At 37.5% G+C, this 20,446-nt stretch overlaps 1 protein-coding gene across 4 annotated transcripts in view; it reads right to left on the bottom strand.

The window, feature by feature from the left end:
* LOC122557199 (ecto-NOX disulfide-thiol exchanger 2) overlaps window positions 1-20,446 on the bottom strand; it is a 223,516-nt gene that overhangs the window by 37,216 nt on the left and 165,854 nt on the right. For all 4 annotated transcript variants that reach the window (XM_043704632.2, XM_087992083.1, XM_043704634.2 and 1 more), the window contains 5 exons: window positions 11,351-11,557; window positions 10,736-10,969; window positions 9,317-9,529; window positions 5,556-5,662; window positions 3,242-3,356 (listed from right to left, as the gene is read on the bottom strand). In XM_043704632.2, coding sequence (XP_043560567.2) covers window positions 3,242-3,356; window positions 5,556-5,662; window positions 9,317-9,529; window positions 10,736-10,969; window positions 11,351-11,557 — 876 coding nt within the window. The remainder of the gene's footprint in view (window positions 1-3,241; window positions 3,357-5,555; window positions 5,663-9,316; window positions 9,530-10,735; window positions 10,970-11,350; window positions 11,558-20,446) is intronic.

Raw genomic sequence — 20,446 nt, 5'->3', positions numbered from 1 at the left:
TCCCTTATTTTCTTTTTTCAAACACTGATTGGCTTGCAGGACTGCACCGTGAACACTGCTAACCTGGTGTCTCATCCAACTTTTTTTTTGTGCATTCAAGCAATGTGCACTCTGATGTTAGGCCAACATTTGTTGCCTGTCTCGAACTGCTGTTGAGAAAGTGTTGCTTTCGTGCCAGCAGTAGCAAATCATCAACTGGCATGCTACCTCCCACCATCTCACTAGATCTCCCAATATTTACCCAGAAGCACTATAAAATCTGGGCCATTGTTATAAATGGGTCATAAAACAAAAAAAAATGCAGATAGAAATAACAGATTATCATACTTGTGGCATCATTTACATACAATGAGGGAGATCCCCAATTTGTCTTGGATTTATCTTCTGAAGATCCATTGAAGATATGTTGTTAAAAGTTTCACATCTGCATTTATAATTAAAAATTTTCCGTTATAAATTTCAATGTCAATACCTTTATTGGCTGTTTGTGTGATCTTGTAAGGTTGCAAGGAAATTTGATCTCAGTGATGGTAGTATGGCATCACTACCAGGAGATAGAAGTACAACATTAATTACTTTCACAGCCTTCATCAGTGAGGCATAATGATCGAAAAACACCTGATCTTGATACCTTGTCACAGGAAACTGACTGGTATTTTACAAATGAAAATCCGCAGTACAGGTGGTGGCTAGTCAGCATATCGCGTGTATGCCAGCTCTCTGAATTCATGAATTTCCACTTTTCCCTTAGTCCTCCAATTATTTTCTTCTTCAGTGTATGATCCAACTCTCCTTTGAAAGCCATAATTGAATCTGCCACTACCACTTTCTCAGACGGTACATTAGAGATCCTAACCACCTGCTGCACATTTTTCCTCATATCACCTTTGCTTCTTTTGCTAATTATCTGAGATTAGTGTGCTCCAGTTCTCAACTGTTCAACAATAAGAACAATCTCTTCCTATCTACTATGTGTAGACAAATCAACATTTTGAATACCTCTATCAAATTTCCTCTCAGCCATCTTATCTCCAAAGGTGAACAGTCCAAAATTTTCCAATCTTTTGATAAAACTGAAGCTCCTCAAGGCTTGGAGCATTCTTATGAATCTTTTCTGCACTTTCCCTAATGCCCTCACTGTCTTTCTAAAGTGCAGCACCCAGAACTGGATGCAATATTTTAAATTAGATTTAAGTTGAAATTTTAAATTTTTTCAAAATGTTAGAATAGAAGCAGCCGGAGTTCTCACCAATCCAGGATTTTTGTTAGCTTTCAGCAGTTGTTACTGGGATCTCAAAAAGGTTGGAATGCTGTGGACCTCTCCTGGTTGCTAAACTCTCTCTTTTCGAATAGTCTTTTCTTGTTCTTCCCTCCTGGATTTGTCTTTTTGCCAAAGGTGTGTTTATGGAATGTTAGTACATTGGAACAGTTAGTGGATATTTTTAGTTCAGAGAAATTAACTGAATTACAACAGAAAGATGAAAAACTGAAGAAGGTCTATCAAAATCTTGATGAGGAAATGAAGACAATCATATATTTAGGCAGAAATGGGCAGAAGTTCATCAACTCGTACTACTGGTGAGTTATAGAAAGCAAGTGTTGTGGGTAGCACATGAATTACCAACAGGTGGTCATTTGGGTATAAGAAAACTCAGGCCAAAATACAAAAACATTTTTACTGGCCTGGACTACATGAGGATTCGATTGAATTTTGCCAGACATATCAAAAGTATCAGGAAACTGGAAAACCGAATCAAAAGGTGGAGTGCTGGAAAAGCACAGGCAGAGGCAACATCAGGAAGAGCTTATGTTTGAAATGTCGACTCTCCTGCTCCTCAGATGCTGCCTGACTGCCTGTACTTTTCCAGCACCACACATTTTGACTCTGATCTCCAGCATCTGCAGTCCTCGCTTTCTTCTAGGTAACTGGAAAACCTCAGGTAATGATAAAACCAGCACCTTCAAAACTACTCCTGCATTTGAGGAACCTTTTACAAGGGTCTTAATTGATTCCATAGAACCTCTACCTAAAACAAACGGGAATCAGTATTTGTTGACCATAATGGATATGTCTAATAGATTTCCAGAGGCCATCCCATTATGTAGTATCACAGCTAAAAAGAATCAATATAATGTATACATATTGTGTACTAATAGAGTAAGAGTAAAGGCTTAAAAATGAAGTCATCTTTGTATATTGATCATTTCTCAATCATTTATTGATCGTTCATGATGGGTATCTTTATGGGATGTCACGACTTTGGAACAATTAGTAATAGTTACCGTATCATTATTATGTTAAGCTTTCCAATAGAGTCAAGTTATTCCACATTCTTTCTTTTGTTGTATTTTAACTAGTGTTTGAATAAATTGTGTTTTTCTTAATATCGAGTAGATGACCAATCTAATTGCATCTAGAACACGGCACCTCACATTTATCTTGAAATGAAGAAAATGTTGGGGTCTAGGCTACCTTCTTAATATATTTTGAGGGGGTCTGTTCCATAATAGTAAGGAATTTTACAGATTAGCTCCATCAGAAGAAATTTGTTCTCATCCAGGTTCCTCTATTTTCACTTATCTCTCCTTGAACTCAAAATTGAATCATTTAACCTGCAGTGACTTTCCCCATTTGACCAAAATAGAACACTTCACTCTTCTCATATTAAATCCTGTTTGTTACTTGTTCATCCATTCCACCAGTCCACATCCTGTTGAAATCTATTACTGGCTTCCTTGCTGTTTACTATGCTTCCATGTATTGTATCAACTGCATGTTTCAAAATTAAGTTCAAGTTCAAGTCAGCCATGCATATCAAATGCGTTAGTAGTAATACTGAACCATGACAAACTCCAATCTGAACAATAGCACAATATGTTTTTCTTTAGTTAATCTTATATCCATGGCGCTACTGCTTTTTTACAGGAACGGTGTTCTCCCTAAGTCTCGCTGCTCCTTTAAGGTTCTCCTTAAAATCTAGCCGTTTGACCAAACTTCTATTATATCCTTGTGTGGTCTGGTGTCAATTTTTGTCTGATTAGCTGAGAATCATTGCGCAATGTTCTATCATGTTGAATAGAAGCAATTTAAGTACAAGTTGTTGTTGCTGCTGTCAAATGCAGTAAGTAGCCTTAAAAATCTCAAAACATTAAGATATGACTACTATCCACACAATAGTCCAATTAAAAATAAAGTGTGACAATACATATTGGAATGACACATTATCACAGCACCTCCTACCCGATTCATCTGTAACTGTGATCTTTGGCAGTTCTTCCACATCGTCATCAGACATTTCCATTTCTTCTTCACGGCGAATACCCATTAGCTCATCATTATGTATGTTGCGAATTTCCTGAGGATGTGGACAGAAGCTTTTGATTGATTTCATAAGGAGAACTCCACAAGCAAAACTGGCTGATATGCTAATGATCTAAACCCACTATCTCTTTTTGGTAAGTTTGATATAAATTTGCAGAGAATTGAGGGAACAATTTTCAAAATACTTATCATTTTGGAAAACTATTCAACGAAATTACATTTCAAACCTGAATAGTATAGACTGTAAATTTTCTGAAAGCATAAGCAACATTTTGTAAAAATAATTTGTCACTCAAAATTCTATGGGCTTATTGTCACAGTGATTTCATAATACTCCGACAGCAGGTATTTTAAGGTTGGTAAACATCAGTCTTCCTAAAGAAACAGATGTTAGATTCTTAAAATACACACTTTCTTAAAAAGAAAGTAGAATGAATAGAACAAACCATTAAAAACATACTCTTCATTCCTCCTTTTGAATGAGATACATTATAAGCCACATGAACCAGTTATTTAAACTCACTTTTCTTTCCGCCTTAAAGCAGACAAATTGAGCTTTCCCCTATTCTTCATCACATTCATTTTATACAAATTTAATTTGTTTACAGTACAATCAATCAGTAGTTGTGCTTCACTCTATTTGGAGGAGCCGTGCTGGACTGGGGTGAACCAAGTGAAAAAAAATCACACAACACTAGGTTATAGTCCAACAGGTTTATTTGGAAGCACTAGCTTTCGAAGCGCTGCTCTCCTTCATCAGATGCTCCTTCGTAAGGGCAGGTTAACAAGCTGCTTACCACACAGTCCTTTGGTCAAGAAGCTTAGGACACCCTATATCTTCCTAAAGATGCCTCTCAACTACTGTAGATGTATGTTATTGAAAATGGGCTTACCTTTGATGTACAGGTCATTTTAGAGGAACACAAGTTGATAACCCAGAATTAAGTGGAATAAAGCACATTTTTTAAAACAATAAGGCCAGTTCTACCCATTATCCTGCACTTGATTTCCTTCTGAAATTAGATCAATTTGTACTCACCAATTTTCTAGCGCAGACGGAAAGAGAAGACTACAATGATATTAATTAACAATAAAACGTTTTCAAAGATGAGGATGCATCTACTTTACTGAGACAGTTTATGGAGATAACACTGATAAGTAAAGATATTGTTTAATGAGAAGTATGACAAAGGATGTTGGTGAACATATACCATACCATCTCCAGCCTCTTAACTGTGGATGTGCTTTAAGATATCTGGTGAATAATCCAAATTAACTTACCTTAATGTTTATAATCACCCTGGACACTTTTTTTAAAATTCAGTGTGAGTGCATTTAAAACAATGTAATTGTTTTAATTAGTTTTGGAGTTATTTTTCTAGAGCTTTACGATACTCCAAATGTAAAACTAAATTTTGGAAGTGTGGTGGCACAGTCAATTAAGGACATCTGGGAGATGGGCTTGTCCAGATAATGAAAAAAGGTGAGTCTCCTCACTTTATTATTTGTGAGGAATTCTCATGGAAAATGACTGAATCAACAGCATAAAAGTGACTAAATATGATACTGGCAGCTTAATTTAGAAAGCCCAAAACAAAATAAAGGGAATTCAGGGTAACTAATGTTGATTCAAGGCAGAAGGAATTGTTGAACAAGAAGGTAAAAAGTTATGCTTTAATTGATCTTGGAATACTTGGAGTAATTCCACTCTGTCAGAGGTTTATAAAATCATGACAGGCATAGATAACGTGAATAGCCAAAGTCCTTTCCCAAGGGCAGAATAATCCAAAACTAGAGAGATAGGTTTAAGGAGCGGAGGATTTAAAACGGACCCGAGGGGCAACGTTTTCCACACAGAGGGTGATACGTATATGGAATGAGCTGCCAGTGGTAGTAGTGGAGGTGACGACATTTAGAAAATGTAATGGGCATTTGGACAGGTACACAGATAGAAAAGGTTTAAAAGGATATGGGTCAAATGCAGGCAAATGGACCAATTCAGTTTAGGAAACATGGTTGGCATTGACAAGTTGTGCCAAAGCGTCTGTTTCTGTGCTGTATGCCTCCATGACTCTATTCTAACTTGGATTAGCAAAAGAAAAACAGTATCCAATGTACTTCCGATATAAATACTAGATTCACTTTAACTCCCTGCAAGTATTTTTATTGACATGCTATTGAAATTGTACGTTAATACATAACAAGTTAAAAGAATCTTTAAAAAAAGACTAACCTCTGCTTGTTTTTGCCACATATGCAGATTCTTGCGTTGAGCTTTTGAGAAATGGTCCCACGCCTTTTGCTTGGAGGCAGAGTGGAAAACGAAGACAATCTGCTCAACTTTGGTGAACAAGGGAGTCAAACAACCCAGTTTATGGTCCCACCAGGCATTTAATGAGGAGTAGAGAAGTAAAAGAGGAAGGGAGTCAGGCAGGCAAGCAGGCTATTGTGGTCAGTGCAGTTCTGTGATCAGAGTAAAGTGACTCCAACTAGTACTTACTTTGTACAATTTTGTAGGTGTGTACCTTCCTCTGGTTCATTGCCCATCTCTCATAATTCTATGTATTTATTTCCATTGAGAAACAGATTAGATATCATCAAAAAAAAAATCAAACCTATACATTTCCTTTCAAGCGTCCTGCCTCCAAAGCTGTTTGATTAATCCACAAGAGACAAAAACATGAATATTTTTATTACTGCTGGCATACGTTTCAAAACAGACCAGATAACATAAACGGAGAAAGTGACTATTTAAATAGAACACCACCAGTTGTAATCATTGTTCATAACCAAGTTATATTGATTAACACAACATTCTTGCTCTATTTAACCAAACTCAGCTGGTCTTTTTGCTGTATATATTACTCTGTTCAGAAAATAAAATTTGTGCCTAGATCCAGCAACTTGTAGGATTGCAGTGGTGTGAGGATATACAGGAATCTGTGAACAGAACTTTGAAACCAAACCGAAAACATCTGATTTTGGTGTATTTAGTTTGGTTGCCAAATGACAAATGTATGGATTTTATATTCCCTTTTCTCTTTACCTCCCTAAGGCAATCATAGTAAAAAATGGCGAGGTTCCAGATCCATAGGAAAGTGATTGCCCTTAATTGTTTTGTATCAATTAGGGACGGGTAATAAACGCTGGTCTTGCCAGTGACATCTATATCCCATGAGTAAGAAAAAAGTACTGATGCTGCATTGAATGGTACTGAGGTGGTGCCCAAGAATGACCCTGGCAAACTTGCCTTTGAATTTCGTCTCACTAGAGATTTGTTTGTTCATCCACAGACATCAAGATGAACTTAGGTTTACTAACAGGAAAAGCAATTTAACCTCAGAAAACAAAGCTTATTTGTGCTAGAGTTTTTTTCAAAAAAAATTACTGTAACAATACTTGAGTTTTATTGTGCATTCATCAGAAGACATTCTTTGATATCAGAAGGATCTGTTTGAAGCTCTGTTGCAAATGGGGGAAAGAGATGCAAACAATCAAGAATAAGCAAACTTAAGAAAAAAAGAGCTGGAAAAATTAGGAATTCAAGTCATTCAAAGAGAAAAATGCAGAGTGAAGAATTTCAGAGACAGGACACAATGTCAGGTGAGAGGTGGTACTGCTGGATAACTCACTAAAAGGCACTGAAAAGGAAAATTAACCGGACCTTGATTTGCACACAAAGGAAGGGAGGGTCATAAATCCTAACAGGTGGAAAAAAGTCATGAACAAGACACTGTTTTGGTCATACCCAGAAGACTAAGCTGATCAACAAAAAAAAGAAAGGATATTCAGGCAATAAAGACATGATAGGAAAGGGAACCTAAATTAGGGCATTTTAACAGTTACGAGAGGTTTAAAAGCTCACAAATGTTTTCTCTAATGAAAGAAGGCTTAAGAGAAACAATATTCAAGATTACTTAAACACAAATTGAGCCCAATAATAAATTTGAAATTGCCACAAAATTATTATCTGGAGGACCAGCACAAGCTTAGTGAAGGGAAACAGAAGATAGATAAGGCCTGTCAAAAAGAAAGTAGAAACAGATGTGGAGAAAAAAAACTCATCAAGGAAGAATTGGGCAGATATTTTAGGAAGTGAACAATTGAGGATGTTTGATTGAGTGAGCAGCCAGATGGATATATGAGTTTTTCTATTCATATACTTTATATTGCTAAATATTCGAATCCAGTACTACCAAAATTTGAACTGAACTGAAATATGACTTCAATACAGAGAAACAACTTCACATTACCAGGGATTAGTACATTTAGAATTATTAGTTGCAGGTCTGATATTAACACATGCCCAGAAATCATTTAAAAATACTAAGTAACAACAAACTTTATTATTTCCTGAAGAATATTCCACCTTTGAGGAATCACTTTACTTTTAAACAGTTATAAGAATGTAGACTGTAATGGAAAGAGACAGAATTCACACTGAACTGCACTCATGTTTTAACGAAGATTTCACCAGAGGATTACAGATTGGTTCTCACAATGTGAGATACTGAGATGGCTATTCTTTTGGATGAGAAATCTGTACATACTACAGAGCAATTGGGACATATTTCAGAGGGTGAGTCAAAGGATTCTTGCCTGCAATATCAAAATTCATAGAGAATTATGACAAATATGAGTCTGTACCGAAGTTTAAATTTAGAACCAAGCTCGCCTTTCATTTAAAATCAAAAAGAGCTGCACGTGTGTTCTTTGGAAAAATAGACCCACAGCAATGTGGTTAACTCTTAACTGTCCTCTGGGGTGAGCAATAAACACTGACCTAACCACCCTTGTCCCATTCAAACAAAAAAAAATTAAATTTCATTTTCACTCAAACTCATGAAACATAACAAATTTCATAATATGTTTTGATCAAACATCATAAATAAGACTTCTGAGTGTATGATTAAATGTGAAAATGCCAATTAGACAGAATGGTTCCAAACTTTCTGCAATTTAACAACAGTTGCCAGTGAAAAGTAGTACTGAGATATGCTCTCAGAACTAGTTCTATATTTTGGATTGTAAGTTATCTTTTGCACACATTGCAGCAGCTAACTGATTTTTTTTCCAGTGTTTGGAGAATCATATCACAAGTGACATACTTTGCTGTAATGCCTGAAGTACAACTTAACCGAACAAACGAATACACGTTAAAAGGCTTGCTGGTTTCATATTTCCAAATTACTTTGTACCTTTTGTTTTCAGTGTATAATTGTAAGGACTGGGAGAATATATACAAACAAAGGTCATTTAGCTCTTAAGAACATGTCCTGCCATTCAATAACAACATGGTATGACTTAATCCCTCACACTTTTTATTCTTCATCCCTCAATAACTTTTGACAAATGTTCACTAATTTCATTTTTAAAATTAGTAATTTTAGTTAGGGGCACTTATAATGTTCTCAACTTGGCAATTTATTATGTTTCAATGCTGTTATTTTTAATTACTGTTCCGTCACTGACCTTAAGTTTGTTGAGTTTCTAATTCGATAGTTTCCTTGGGATGTCTGGCACACTGACCGTTTCTTCAATGGTAAATGCTATTGTAATTGTGGTTATTCAGCATGTCTGCCATTTGTTATTACCATTAACAGGAATCACTATGATCAGTTTTCAGCCAATCCATATTTCTTTTATCCATCCTTTGTCTTAATGTAACTATAAACCTTTTTTTGTGCTGATTTTGATATCCCATTCACTCAGGGTTGGTTGATGAGTCAGCATTATAGTAACACAATTCAAGGATGTTTGGGGATAACAGCTGTAGACCATGTGCCGAGTTGCTCTTTTATGTCAGAATGCCTTACTACATTTTTTATATATGCATCCATTGGTTTTTAGGTGATACTCACCGTGTTCTATAAATAATGATACCCATTTAATTAAATTCAAGATAAAGAAAAGACATGAACGAAAAAAGGTGGAAAAAGTTTCTGTTGTCCACAATTACTATTTCAAATGTTGAAAAACAAAGTTATCACTTACACTGAACCAGAATCTTTGAGAGAGCATTCTTAAACTTCTCTTTGGCTTCCTCCACTTCTTTTTGATGGAGAAGTTTTTCATTCATAAGCCTTCGAATATGGCTGTTAGCTGACTGGATCATGGAATAGAAGGTATTTGCTGATCGGCGGTTTACTTCTCCTCGTTCTAGCCAGGTATAAAGGGTCTGAACAGCTTCAGAGAATTTTGCATCATCTTCAAATATGCGATTGATGTATTCCAATGCAAGCAAAAGAAAAGGAAGAAACCAGATTTAACCTTTCAAGGACAATCTGAACAGAAGACTTGCATGTTAAATTCTCTTCTGACTTGCTGTTGGATTATTTTAAAACCTTTTAACTAAATATTTACTTTCAGTACTTGGGCAACACTGGCAAAACCTAGATTCATCCCTGGGTTAATAACATGTTGATGGACTACCTTTTGCTTAGCAGTCACCTTTTTTTGTTGTTCATTCACAAGATGATGGCGTCACTGGCTCGGCCAGCATTTATTTCCCTTGCCAGCAGGCAGTTAAAAGTTAACCACATTGCTGTGGGTCTGCAGTCACGTAGTCCAAGTCAAGTAAAGCCAGCAATTTCCTTCCCCAAAGGACATTTCTGAACTAGTGACAATCAGCCATGGTTTCATGCTCATTTAACTGAATAGCTTGATGTGTCAGAGTCAACCAAATTGCAAGGCACTAGGTTCACAAGCAGGATAGCAAGCACCCTTCACCAAATCCTATAGTGAATCAGGTTGACTTGTAAACAATGTTCTGTTGTAATGATGTACTTTATTCTTGGGTCAGAGCTCAAAAGATATAGCAATGTAATGCTGCACTTTAACTTGCTATTCAGACAATCTCCCTTCAGTAAGTTAAATAATCGTTGAATCTCCTCTTCCAAAATCCATGTCGAATCCTTTACTCTAACACTTTCCTTACCTTGTCGGCAGGCATGTGAAACAAGAAAAAAATTGTAAAACTTTTGTGTCGCTGGATTATGGAACTTCTTTTTAATAGAATCCCTAAAGTGTCAAAGCAGGCCATTTGGCCCGTTGAGTCCACATTGACCCTCCGAACAGCATCCGACCCCCTACGCTATCTTTGCAACCTTGTATTTCCCATGGTTAATCTACCTAGCCTGCACATCACTGGACACTATGGACAATTTAGCATGGCCAATCCACCTAACCTGAACATCTTTGGACTGTGGAAGGAAACTGGTGCTCCCAGAGGAAATCAGTGCAGACAGGGGGAGAATGTGCAAACTCCAGACAGCCAGTTGTCAGAGGCTGGAATCGAACCCTGGTCCCTGGCACTGTAAGATAACAGTGCGAAACACAGCCATCGTACTTGTCAGCATTAATAAAACATTTAAATGAAGAACAAAAATTTATTGTGCAGAACTTTTAAATTACCTTTCAGCTTTTCTGACAGCATAGCACTTTCATGTTCTGAATAATGCACTATCGGTGGTGGTGAAGGTGGTCGAAATCTTTCTTCTTCCACTCTTCGACGATGGCGTTCCTCTCTAGCCATCATACGTTGCTTACATTCCCATTCATAAAGGTCATCTCTAGCTTCAGCAAAGTCAACATGAAGTCGACCTGTATCCTTCTTATCTGTGCTAGAGCCTATTCTTATTCGATAACCTGTTGAGACCCAAAGGCATAAAAAAAACTCAAGCTAGCCACAACATGTAAAAGAGAAATCTATCACTGATCTACAGATACTGAAAAACTACAGACGTAAGAATGCAGATTACTGAAATTCCAATTTCATGCTGGGTCTCGCTATCTGTTTATTAGCATTTTAGAAAAAAATCTCAATAAACTAAAACCTCTCCAAAAGGTTTTAGTTAATCAATTATTTGATGTTCAAAATCAAGCCTTAGCAATATTTGTACTTAAAATTCCATCATAAAAGAGGATATTCATGGTCTTGAGCAATTATCATGATCATTTAAAGTGAAGCATTTGATAAATATGCTATTTGAAAAGAAACAACATTGTTAAGGACAGATCAAAAATTACCCGACAAATAGACAGCTTTGTCTATCATGAATTCATCTGAAAACCGAATATGGCAAAAATTTTTCTTGCTTTTACGAATCGCTATGATTTCACCACATTGTCCAAAAACTTCAGAGACTATCTCTTCAGAGGCATTCTCTGGTAGACCACCAACAAAGACAGTCTTGCATCCTGGAGGCCTTTCTCGCATAGCAGGTGGTGGAAGATCTAAACAAAATAAAAGCTCATGAGTTAAAATTGTCAGAGGTTATACACAGAACTATATGACCACGTGAGGTTGAAACTTCAGACATCAACTAGCTCCCTTTAGCAAGAAAAAAAAGTTAGTTTCAAAGTTAGATAAGCAATTGATTGGGCATTTGTGTTCTCAAAAATAAGTCACTTACTGGACATTTTTACTTTGTTTACCTTCAACTGTCATAATTTGACAGATAATTGATCCTACTACCCAATCTGTTCAGATGTTGTTACATGCCTTTGGAACACGTTGGACTTGAACCCCAGTGTCCTGGCGAGAGGCAGGGATGCTAACACTGCACCATAAGAGCCCTTTAATCCATCTATATTACTGGAAGCTGATGACAAATCACATTTTTCATTTGTGATATGACCAATGGTTTACCTTGCAGACCACCCAAGTGCTTTATTTAAAGAAAAGTGAACAATCATCACAACTTAGATTCAGTCTTGACACAGTTATTTGAAATTCATGTTCTTTAATAACCTTAAATCAAATTATAAATGTCACTGCAATTAAAAATAACATTTTTTTTCTTCATGAATGTGGGCTTGGCTGAGAAGGCCAGCGTTTATTCTTTTAACGAATTATCTTTGTAGTGCAATTTAAGAACCACACAGCTGTGCCTCTGAAGTCACATGTAGATCAAACTGGTGTGGACAGATTTGCTTCCCTAAAGGATGGGAATAAACCAGATGAATCTTTGCAACAACCTGTAATAGTTATCAGTGTCAGTATTAATAAGACTAGTTTGTATTCCAGACTTCTCAGCTGAACTTAAACCCCACCAAGTGGCCAGGGTGATATTAGATTAGATTAGATTGCCTACAGTGTAAACAGGCCCTTCAGCCCAACAAGTCCACACTGATTCTCCGAAGAGTAGCCCATCCAGGCCCATTTCCCTCTGACTAATGCATCTAACAGTATGCGGGATTTAACATGGCCAATTCACCTGACCTGCACATCTTTGGATTGTGGGAGGAAATTGGAGCACCCAGAGGAAACCCACACTGACAAGGGGAGAATGTGCAAACTCCACATGGACAATTGCTAGAGGCTGGAATCGAACCTGGGTTCTTGGCGCTGTGAGGCAGCAGTGCTAACCACTGAGCCACCGTGCCACCCTGGTGATATTTGAACTCATATCACCAAACTATTAGCCTGGGCCTGGAGATTACTAATCCATAACATTATCAGTTTTTCATCAGATTCTGAATTATTTAGAAAGTAATCAAGTGTTTTCATGTCTCCTTTACTCTAGAGATATTAAAAAAAGCCAAGAAATTGGATTCTGACTTTGGGGCATGAGGACCAGCATGCTCTACTGACTGCACAATTTGAACCTTTAACAAGGCTGGTTATTGGGAAACTAACGGTCATGGTTTTCCGATAAGTTATGTCAAATGGTTTAGAGGAATTCAGGGCCACATGTGCCATTGGTCAGTTCATGTTCATGCAGTACTGGAAGTACACCTGCAGGGAAAGCATAGCGATTTTAATAAAGACTTGAACTAGAAAGGCCTTATTTTATTTCCAGCATGAGAGAATAAATCACATGCATTTAGGCAGATACTTTTGCTTACCTTTGGGTTTTGTCAGAAGTAATGTAAAGTCATATCTACCGAGGGAAATAGCTTTTAGAAAACAGACTGTGTACTTCACTACTTTCTCCTGTAACAAGCCCAACCAGAGAGGGCATGATACTAGATTTTATAATAGGACCTGAAGACAGATAGATCAACTGGAAGTGGGTGAACTTTCTCAAGATAATGATCATAATAGTTATAGATTTAGCATTGATATGAAAAAGGGGAAAAGATAGAACATGCATGAAAGTTGGAGAAAGACAAACTTTACAAAACAGAGGTGATCTGCCAAAGGTGAGTTAGTCACAGATATTTCAAGGAAAATCTGTGGGCGGTATTTAAAAGTGAGATTTTACCGGCATGGGAAAGTAAGACCAAAGGGCATAATCTCAGAATAAAGGGAAATCAATTTAAATCTGATATAAGGAATAATTTCTTCTCTCAGATGGCAGTATGTCTTTGGAATTCCTTGCTTCAGAGCCGTAGGGACAAAGTCCTTCTGTATATTTAAGGCGGAGATAAATAGATTCTTGATCAATAGGGGCATCAAGGATGACAGAGAAAAAGTAAGGAAGTGGACATGGGAAATGTTGCCTCAGCCAAGGTCTTATTCAATTGTGGAGCAGGCTTGTGGGGTTGGCCTATTCCTGTTTCTATTTCTTGTGGTCTTATATGTTAAGATAATATAGAAAAATAGAGCTTATGGCAATCTCAAAAGGAGTAATACTTTAGGGAGCTTCAAGGATTTTAAGAAGTACAGGGATGAAGTGACAAAAGAAATTGGGAAGGATACGAAATAAATTGGTCAGTAAAATTAAGGAAAGACCAAAAAGGTTTTATTAGTACATTAAGAACAAGAGAGTGACTAAGGAAAAAGATTGAGTCTATCAGAGATGCACTTGTGTGTGAATACAGAAAACGTGGGCCGGATTCTTAATGTGTATTTTGGTCTCAATCTTCACAGGGAAGGATGATACATGCATTCTAATTAAAGCAGGAGTGTGAAATCTTAGATGAAACAAGGATAATGAGAAGGGAAGTACTGAGCTGACTGCATGCCTTGAAGGTTGTAAAATCACCAGGGCTGAATGAATTGGATGATAGGCTGTTAAATAAAGCAGGTCAGAATAGCTAAAGCTCTGAGGATCATTTTCCAATCCTCACTACACACAGACAAGATATCAGAGGATTGCAAGTCAACAAATGTTGTACCACTATTCAAAAGGGGAGTGAGAGATAGGGCAAATAATTATAGACTTATTAGTCTGTCTTCAGTGGTGGGAAATGACTAGAAGCAATTAATATAGGACTAATTGTTATGTGGAAAGGTATTGGTTTATCAGACATAGTCAGCAAAGATTTGTTGTGGAAGGTTGTCTCATGTGATGATGCTGTCACTTTAACAAGGTTATTTTTGTCCTTGTTTTTCTTGGAGAGAAATCATAAAGGCAAAGACACCAAAATGTCTGGGCAGGAAACCCAGTTTAACAACAGCAGGGGAGTGGTCAATTCTCCCAGTTCAGATTTTTTTTATAGCTTCTTCTAGATGCAACAGTCAGAAGCTGCTGCAGTGCAAAAAGGTTCCAAGTTTCAGCAGATGTTTCCTGGCTGGCTTTCTCTCTGAAATCTCTTTGGAAGTTCTTCCTCTAGCCAGTAAGAACCTGTGTTCATATTACTTTCTGCCAAGGGATGTGCTTATGAGATATTGTGGGAACTGGAACAGCTCTTTAGTTAAGTTGCAGTATCGAGTTGGTTGAGTTTTTGAATAGTTAAGGTATTCTACATTCTTTTGTTCATATTTCAACCATAATGTTTAAATGAATTCTGTTTTGCTTAAAGTCAAGTGGTTTGACCAGCTGCATCACACCTGGGCACCCACTTTAGGTCTGCCTTTAAAATAAGAAAATGTTAGAGTCCAGGCCACCTTCTTAAAATATTTTGAGGGGCTCTGGCCTGGTCCATACACTCAAGTCATGACTCTTGAGAATGTATGATTTTCAAGGCCACATCCCTTGAAGACACTCCAATCAGCCAGAGAGATCCTCTAGAAAACAGTGACAAGACTACAGAAAAGTTCCAGCACAGAAAGAGGCCTTTGAGTCCATTACATTGGAGCATACCCAATCTAATCCCAATTCCTTGCACCTTGGTCTGTGGCCCTGCAGGTTACAGTGCTTCAGCTGCAGATCCTTTAAATGAGTTGAGAATTTCTGCCTCAACCATCAGACTGGACTGTGAATTCCAGACTTGTGGTGATTTTGTTTTCATATCTCCTTGAATTCTTCTACCGATTACCTTAAAGCTCTGGCAGGCTGGTAATTAATCCATCCACTGGGGGAAAACAGATCCTTCTGCCCATTCTACGTCCCTCATTTTTTTTCTACTTCTTTTAAGCCTCTTCTCTGCCTCTCAATTCCAAGGAAAAGAATCTTACCCTGTCTAATCTATTCTCATAGCTGAAATTGCTGGTGAAACTCAGCAGATCTGCCAGCATCCGAGGAAGAAAGCAGAGTAGCAACAGTGTGTACCACCTACAAAATGCTTTGCAGAAATTTGCCAAAGATTCTTAGACAGCATCTTCCAAATCCACAACGACTTCCATCTAGAAGAACAAAACCAGCAGATACACAGGCACACCACCACCTGTAAATTTCTCCAAGCCATTCACCATCCTTACTTGGAAATGTATTGCCACTTCTTCACTGTCACTGGATCAAAATCCTGGAGATCCACCCCAATAGCATCATGGGTCTGCCTGCACCAAATTGCATACAATGGCTCAAAACAGCAGCTCACCACTACCTTCTCAAGGGCAATTAGGGTGGACAATAAATGCTGGCTAGCCAGCGATGTTCATATCCCATGAGTGAAGAAGAGAAGAGGATGTTGAAAAGTGGGTTGTGTTGAAGAGAGAAGCAGAATATGATATAATGTGATAAGTAAATGAGTCACTTATAAACAGGATTGGGAGTTCCAAATGGTAAATTGTTTACCTGCTTCCAGAACGAGGATCAACTTGATCTAATTTGAGAGGGTGTTGAAATGGGAGATGGAGGATCCACTAATTGTGGTCCAATATTCTAACCAACAATATAGTATAGAGTAAGCAAGAATTCCTATTTGGAAAGTGCTAGGAACAAAATTTAAAAGGACCTCAAAAGGATATAATTTCCTGAGCCACACACAACTGGGCACAATTAGGCACACAGGAAGCATTAAATGAACAAGGAGAACTGCATCGTTGAGATAGGCTTCACTTGACCTGGGCTAGGAGGAGGATTCTGTCAGAAATGTTAAATAGGGTGGTGTTGACTACTTCAAACCAAGTAATTAATTTTCAAAAACAAAAGCAAAGACAGTACAGCAATCAGAGATTGTGTATTAGAGTCAGAGTCATAGAGCACGGAGACAGGCCTTTTGGCCCAAATTGGTCCATGCTGACCATCCACACTAACCCCATTTACTTGCACTTGGCCCCATATCCTTCTAATCCTTTCCTATCGATGCATTTGTCCAAATGCCTTTTAAATGTTGTTAATGTACCCATCTCAACCACTTCTGCTGGCAGTTCTTTCCATATGCATACCACCCTGTGTAAAAAAAGGTGCCCCTCAGGTTCCCTTTTATTCTTTCCTCTCTCACACTAAACTGATGCCCTCTAGTGCTCAACTTTCCAACCCTGGTAAAAAGATTGAGTGCATTCACCCTATGCATGACTCTCATGATTTTATACATCTTTATTAGGTCCCACCTCAGTCTTCTATGCTCTAAAGAAAAAAATGTCCTAGCTTGCCCAACGTCTCCTGAGAATGTGTACAGGGTCTGAGCAGGTAGGGAAAGAGGTAAGTTTTGAGTTTTGTGAAACAAAAGGTTCAACTAGTATGACTGTGATTAGATAAGAACTTGCAGTGAACAATGAGGTGTTGGAGGCAAGGCTGGTAGTTTAACAAGATGAAAAGGAATTCATTATGTCAAGCCATTTAACAAGATGAAGCAGCATTCAGTATGTAAAGTCAGTTAACAAGGTGAAAAATTATTCATTACATGAAGCCAGTTAACAAGGTTAAGAACAGTCATTGTGTAACAGCAGATGGCTTAATCTCCACTATTGACATTCGCTGATTGTAACAGTCACCCAATCAATAGGTGTGTTGCCTTATTTGGATGCTCCTTCCTGTAAGTGACTATATAATTCATTAAGAAACTGCTGTTTGAGAGAAGACCGTGAACTCATGTCTCTGTGCACATGGGTGATCGATCTCTCTTCCTCCAGGGCCCGGAATAAAGATGGAGGTAAAACTATACTACATCTCTGAGCATTTTGCTTCAACTGAAGTGGGAAAGGGATGACAATATTGGCGTAGTCAGCAGAACCCAAACAAATAGCTACGATCGGACAGTGTCAGCGGTCACCTGGAACATCGGTGTTTCGATACGGACAGGGTCATAAGGTAAGATTTAAACCTTGGTCCCTCTCTACATTCTTGTGTGTCAGACGGTCCCCTCGCTTGATTGCTGTCTATTTTACGGACTCCTCGAACGGTAATTAGTTTAGTTGAGAGACATAGTTTCGCAAGCGCGCTGACAGTGGTTCAAGTCCTCGGCGCTGTATTGAGGTTTGAGTCCCCTGGATGGGTTTAATTGGGTTTGAGTCCTTGGGGTTAATTTGATGTTCAAGTTCCCATTGCGCTGAGAAACAGGGGTACGCATTCTCTGTGTTTAATTGAGATTTACGTCCTTGGTTTGGACTGTGGTGCCATGTGGTCCGCTGTGAGGGCTTTCTCTTTTTGTAAGTGTAATTTCAGTGAGAGGATGCAAAAAAAATAAAAACAAGAAGCGCTCAAATTAAGGTTGTACTAATACTTGCACTGAAAAAGAAAAGTTTCAATGTAAATTATGCCATGCTGAGAGTGTTTGATGTTTAAAAAATGTTGGTTTGTTAAAATCCTGGTTCAGAAAATCCTTTTGAGTAACTGGCTTGCCTTGTTTGAATTAGGATCTCAATTCAATGTGTTTTGTGGGCTATGTAATGGGCCAAATTTTTTTTTTTTGCATTGAAATTGTACAGCATTAGGTCTTTTTTAAAATTATCAAACTTTCATAACCTTAAAACAAATTGATTGAGTGCCTTAAGCCCCTATTTTGTTTCAAATTCTACAATACTTGATTAAAAAAAAAGTTGGGTCAGTGTTCATGCTGTAGCCAGAAGAGAGTATTGTTCCTATGCCTTTAATGCAGAGTGTTCACAAAAAGAAGAGTGCATTTTGATTTTCAAGAACATTAGAACTTGAGGCTGAACTGATTCAGTTCTGTTAATTATTGTTAAGATTTCATCGGCCCCCTTCATATTGCAAATTCAAAGAATGTTGATCTCTCCCAAAATTGCCACTGTAATTCCGACTGTTTTATTTGGGAAGTTTCATTTGGAAATCATATTTTAAAATATTCAACATTTGTTTCCCATGAATATTTGAGATTTTAATCTGAATTGAAACTGCCTCTTCAATTGCTAAAGCACAGGAAACATTGTTGTTTTTTTGCTGTTCCAGACTTTTGAAATACTTTTCCTGACAGCTTTCACATTAGCTAAGTATCAATTTGTTAAAGGAAAATAATTTTTGAGTAACTTGAATAGGGTTCCCGAAGTTTTGATTTTAAGACAACTGATTGTTGTTTATAATTGAATGAATTGTTTAGGCAATACAATTTAGAAGTTTATGGATTGTATAAAACTTGATAATGTCATAAACAGTGAACATAGTAATAGACTTCAAGAATTCAAAGAATGTCAAAATAGGCAAACACAATTTAGTATAGTTAAACGTGTGACTGTCTTCATACTGATAACCACCTTGGCAAGGAAGGAATGAGCGAGGAAATGCAAAGATACTTTCAGCAGATAACATCATCTCCAGAGTTTCTCCATCCACTGATAGTAGTCTGGAGTCCATGTGGGATCAGTTAGTTCCATAGGCAGGCCCTGAGGAAGGAGATGTGGCTGTAGTAGCGGGTCTGCTTCAGGACGTGGCTGAAGAACTTCATGGCACAGGAGACGGTCTGATGGGTACAGTGAGAAAGAGACTCACTGAGATCCTTGTAGAGGGAGCAGGACAACTTCTTCAAGCTGGACATCCTTGGAAGAGGCTTCGCACTAAGGTTATAATCAACTAGGAGAACGTCAGGACTGCAGATGCTGGAGATCAGAGTCAAAAAGTGTGGCGCTGGAAAAACACAGCCGATCATGCAGCATCCAAGGAGCAGGAGAGTTGACATTTCAAGCATAAGCTCTTCATCAGGAATATAAGAGGTAAGCAGACAGTGGAGATTTAATTAATGAAATTTTAAAAATGGACAAGATTGATCATGAGAATTGTGTGTCAGTTCTAGGTAGTAGCTTGAAGTAGTAGAATATTTAAATGCAAGACAAAACATATATATAGTGAAAGCAGAGCAATTTTTAAAATTCCTTAAACATTGGTCGCCAATCCGAACACTAGTAAAATTTCCTATATTCAGGATGGTTTTCTACAATACTGTGTGGACACTAATTGTAATGGTAATGCAGACCTTTGAAATACGATATTGGACATAAAGAAATGAAAAGCTGCAATTAAAATTATTGGATGAATGTTTTGAAAATTATCCCTGAGCAAAGTCAGCTAGCAGAGATCAAGTCTGCTGACTCTGATCAAATTTACTTTAAAAAAGGTTGTTATAAAGCTGGTGAATATCAGCTTTAGAACAAAATGCCTCCTTGGTTTCCAGGAGGCATTTTATGAAGGTGTTATTATTTCACAGTGAGTTCTGCTGAAGTTCATGAAATTAAAAAGAAATTATGCTGGCCTAAGAAATTGGCTGATTGACAAAAGACAGAACAGTACAGATAACTGACAAGATGTGACTAGTGATGTCTCACAGTGATGTTAGGACCTCAACTGATTCCTATCATTTTTAACAGTTATATGAGAACAAAAAGCCACATCTCCAAGTATCATAAGGTACAAAGATTGATGGCAATAAGGCAGAAGCATATAATTATCAAGAGATTTTAATATATTAAGCGAATGAGCAAAATTGTGCCACTTTAAACTTAAGAATAATAGAACAGTTTTTCAATATAGTGAAAGGCTGGAAGCAATGGAATTTCCATCAAAAATGTATTGAACATGCTCTGAAAATAATCATAACACCTAATGGAATGTTAGCTTTTTCTTTTAAATCTAGAGGACTAAAATACAAAGCGGGAGATGGGAGTCTTCAAAAAAAAAAGTG

Source organism: Chiloscyllium plagiosum, unplaced genomic scaffold, assembly GCF_037043375.1.
Source record: "Chiloscyllium plagiosum isolate Xiang-an unplaced genomic scaffold, Cpla_swu_hap1 HiC_scaffold_11, whole genome shotgun sequence".
Classification (NCBI taxonomy): Eukaryota; Metazoa; Chordata; class Chondrichthyes; order Orectolobiformes; family Hemiscylliidae; genus Chiloscyllium; species Chiloscyllium plagiosum.
The sequence above is the reverse complement of the archived record's forward strand: the minus strand, read 5'-3'. Positions and strand labels throughout refer to the sequence as shown.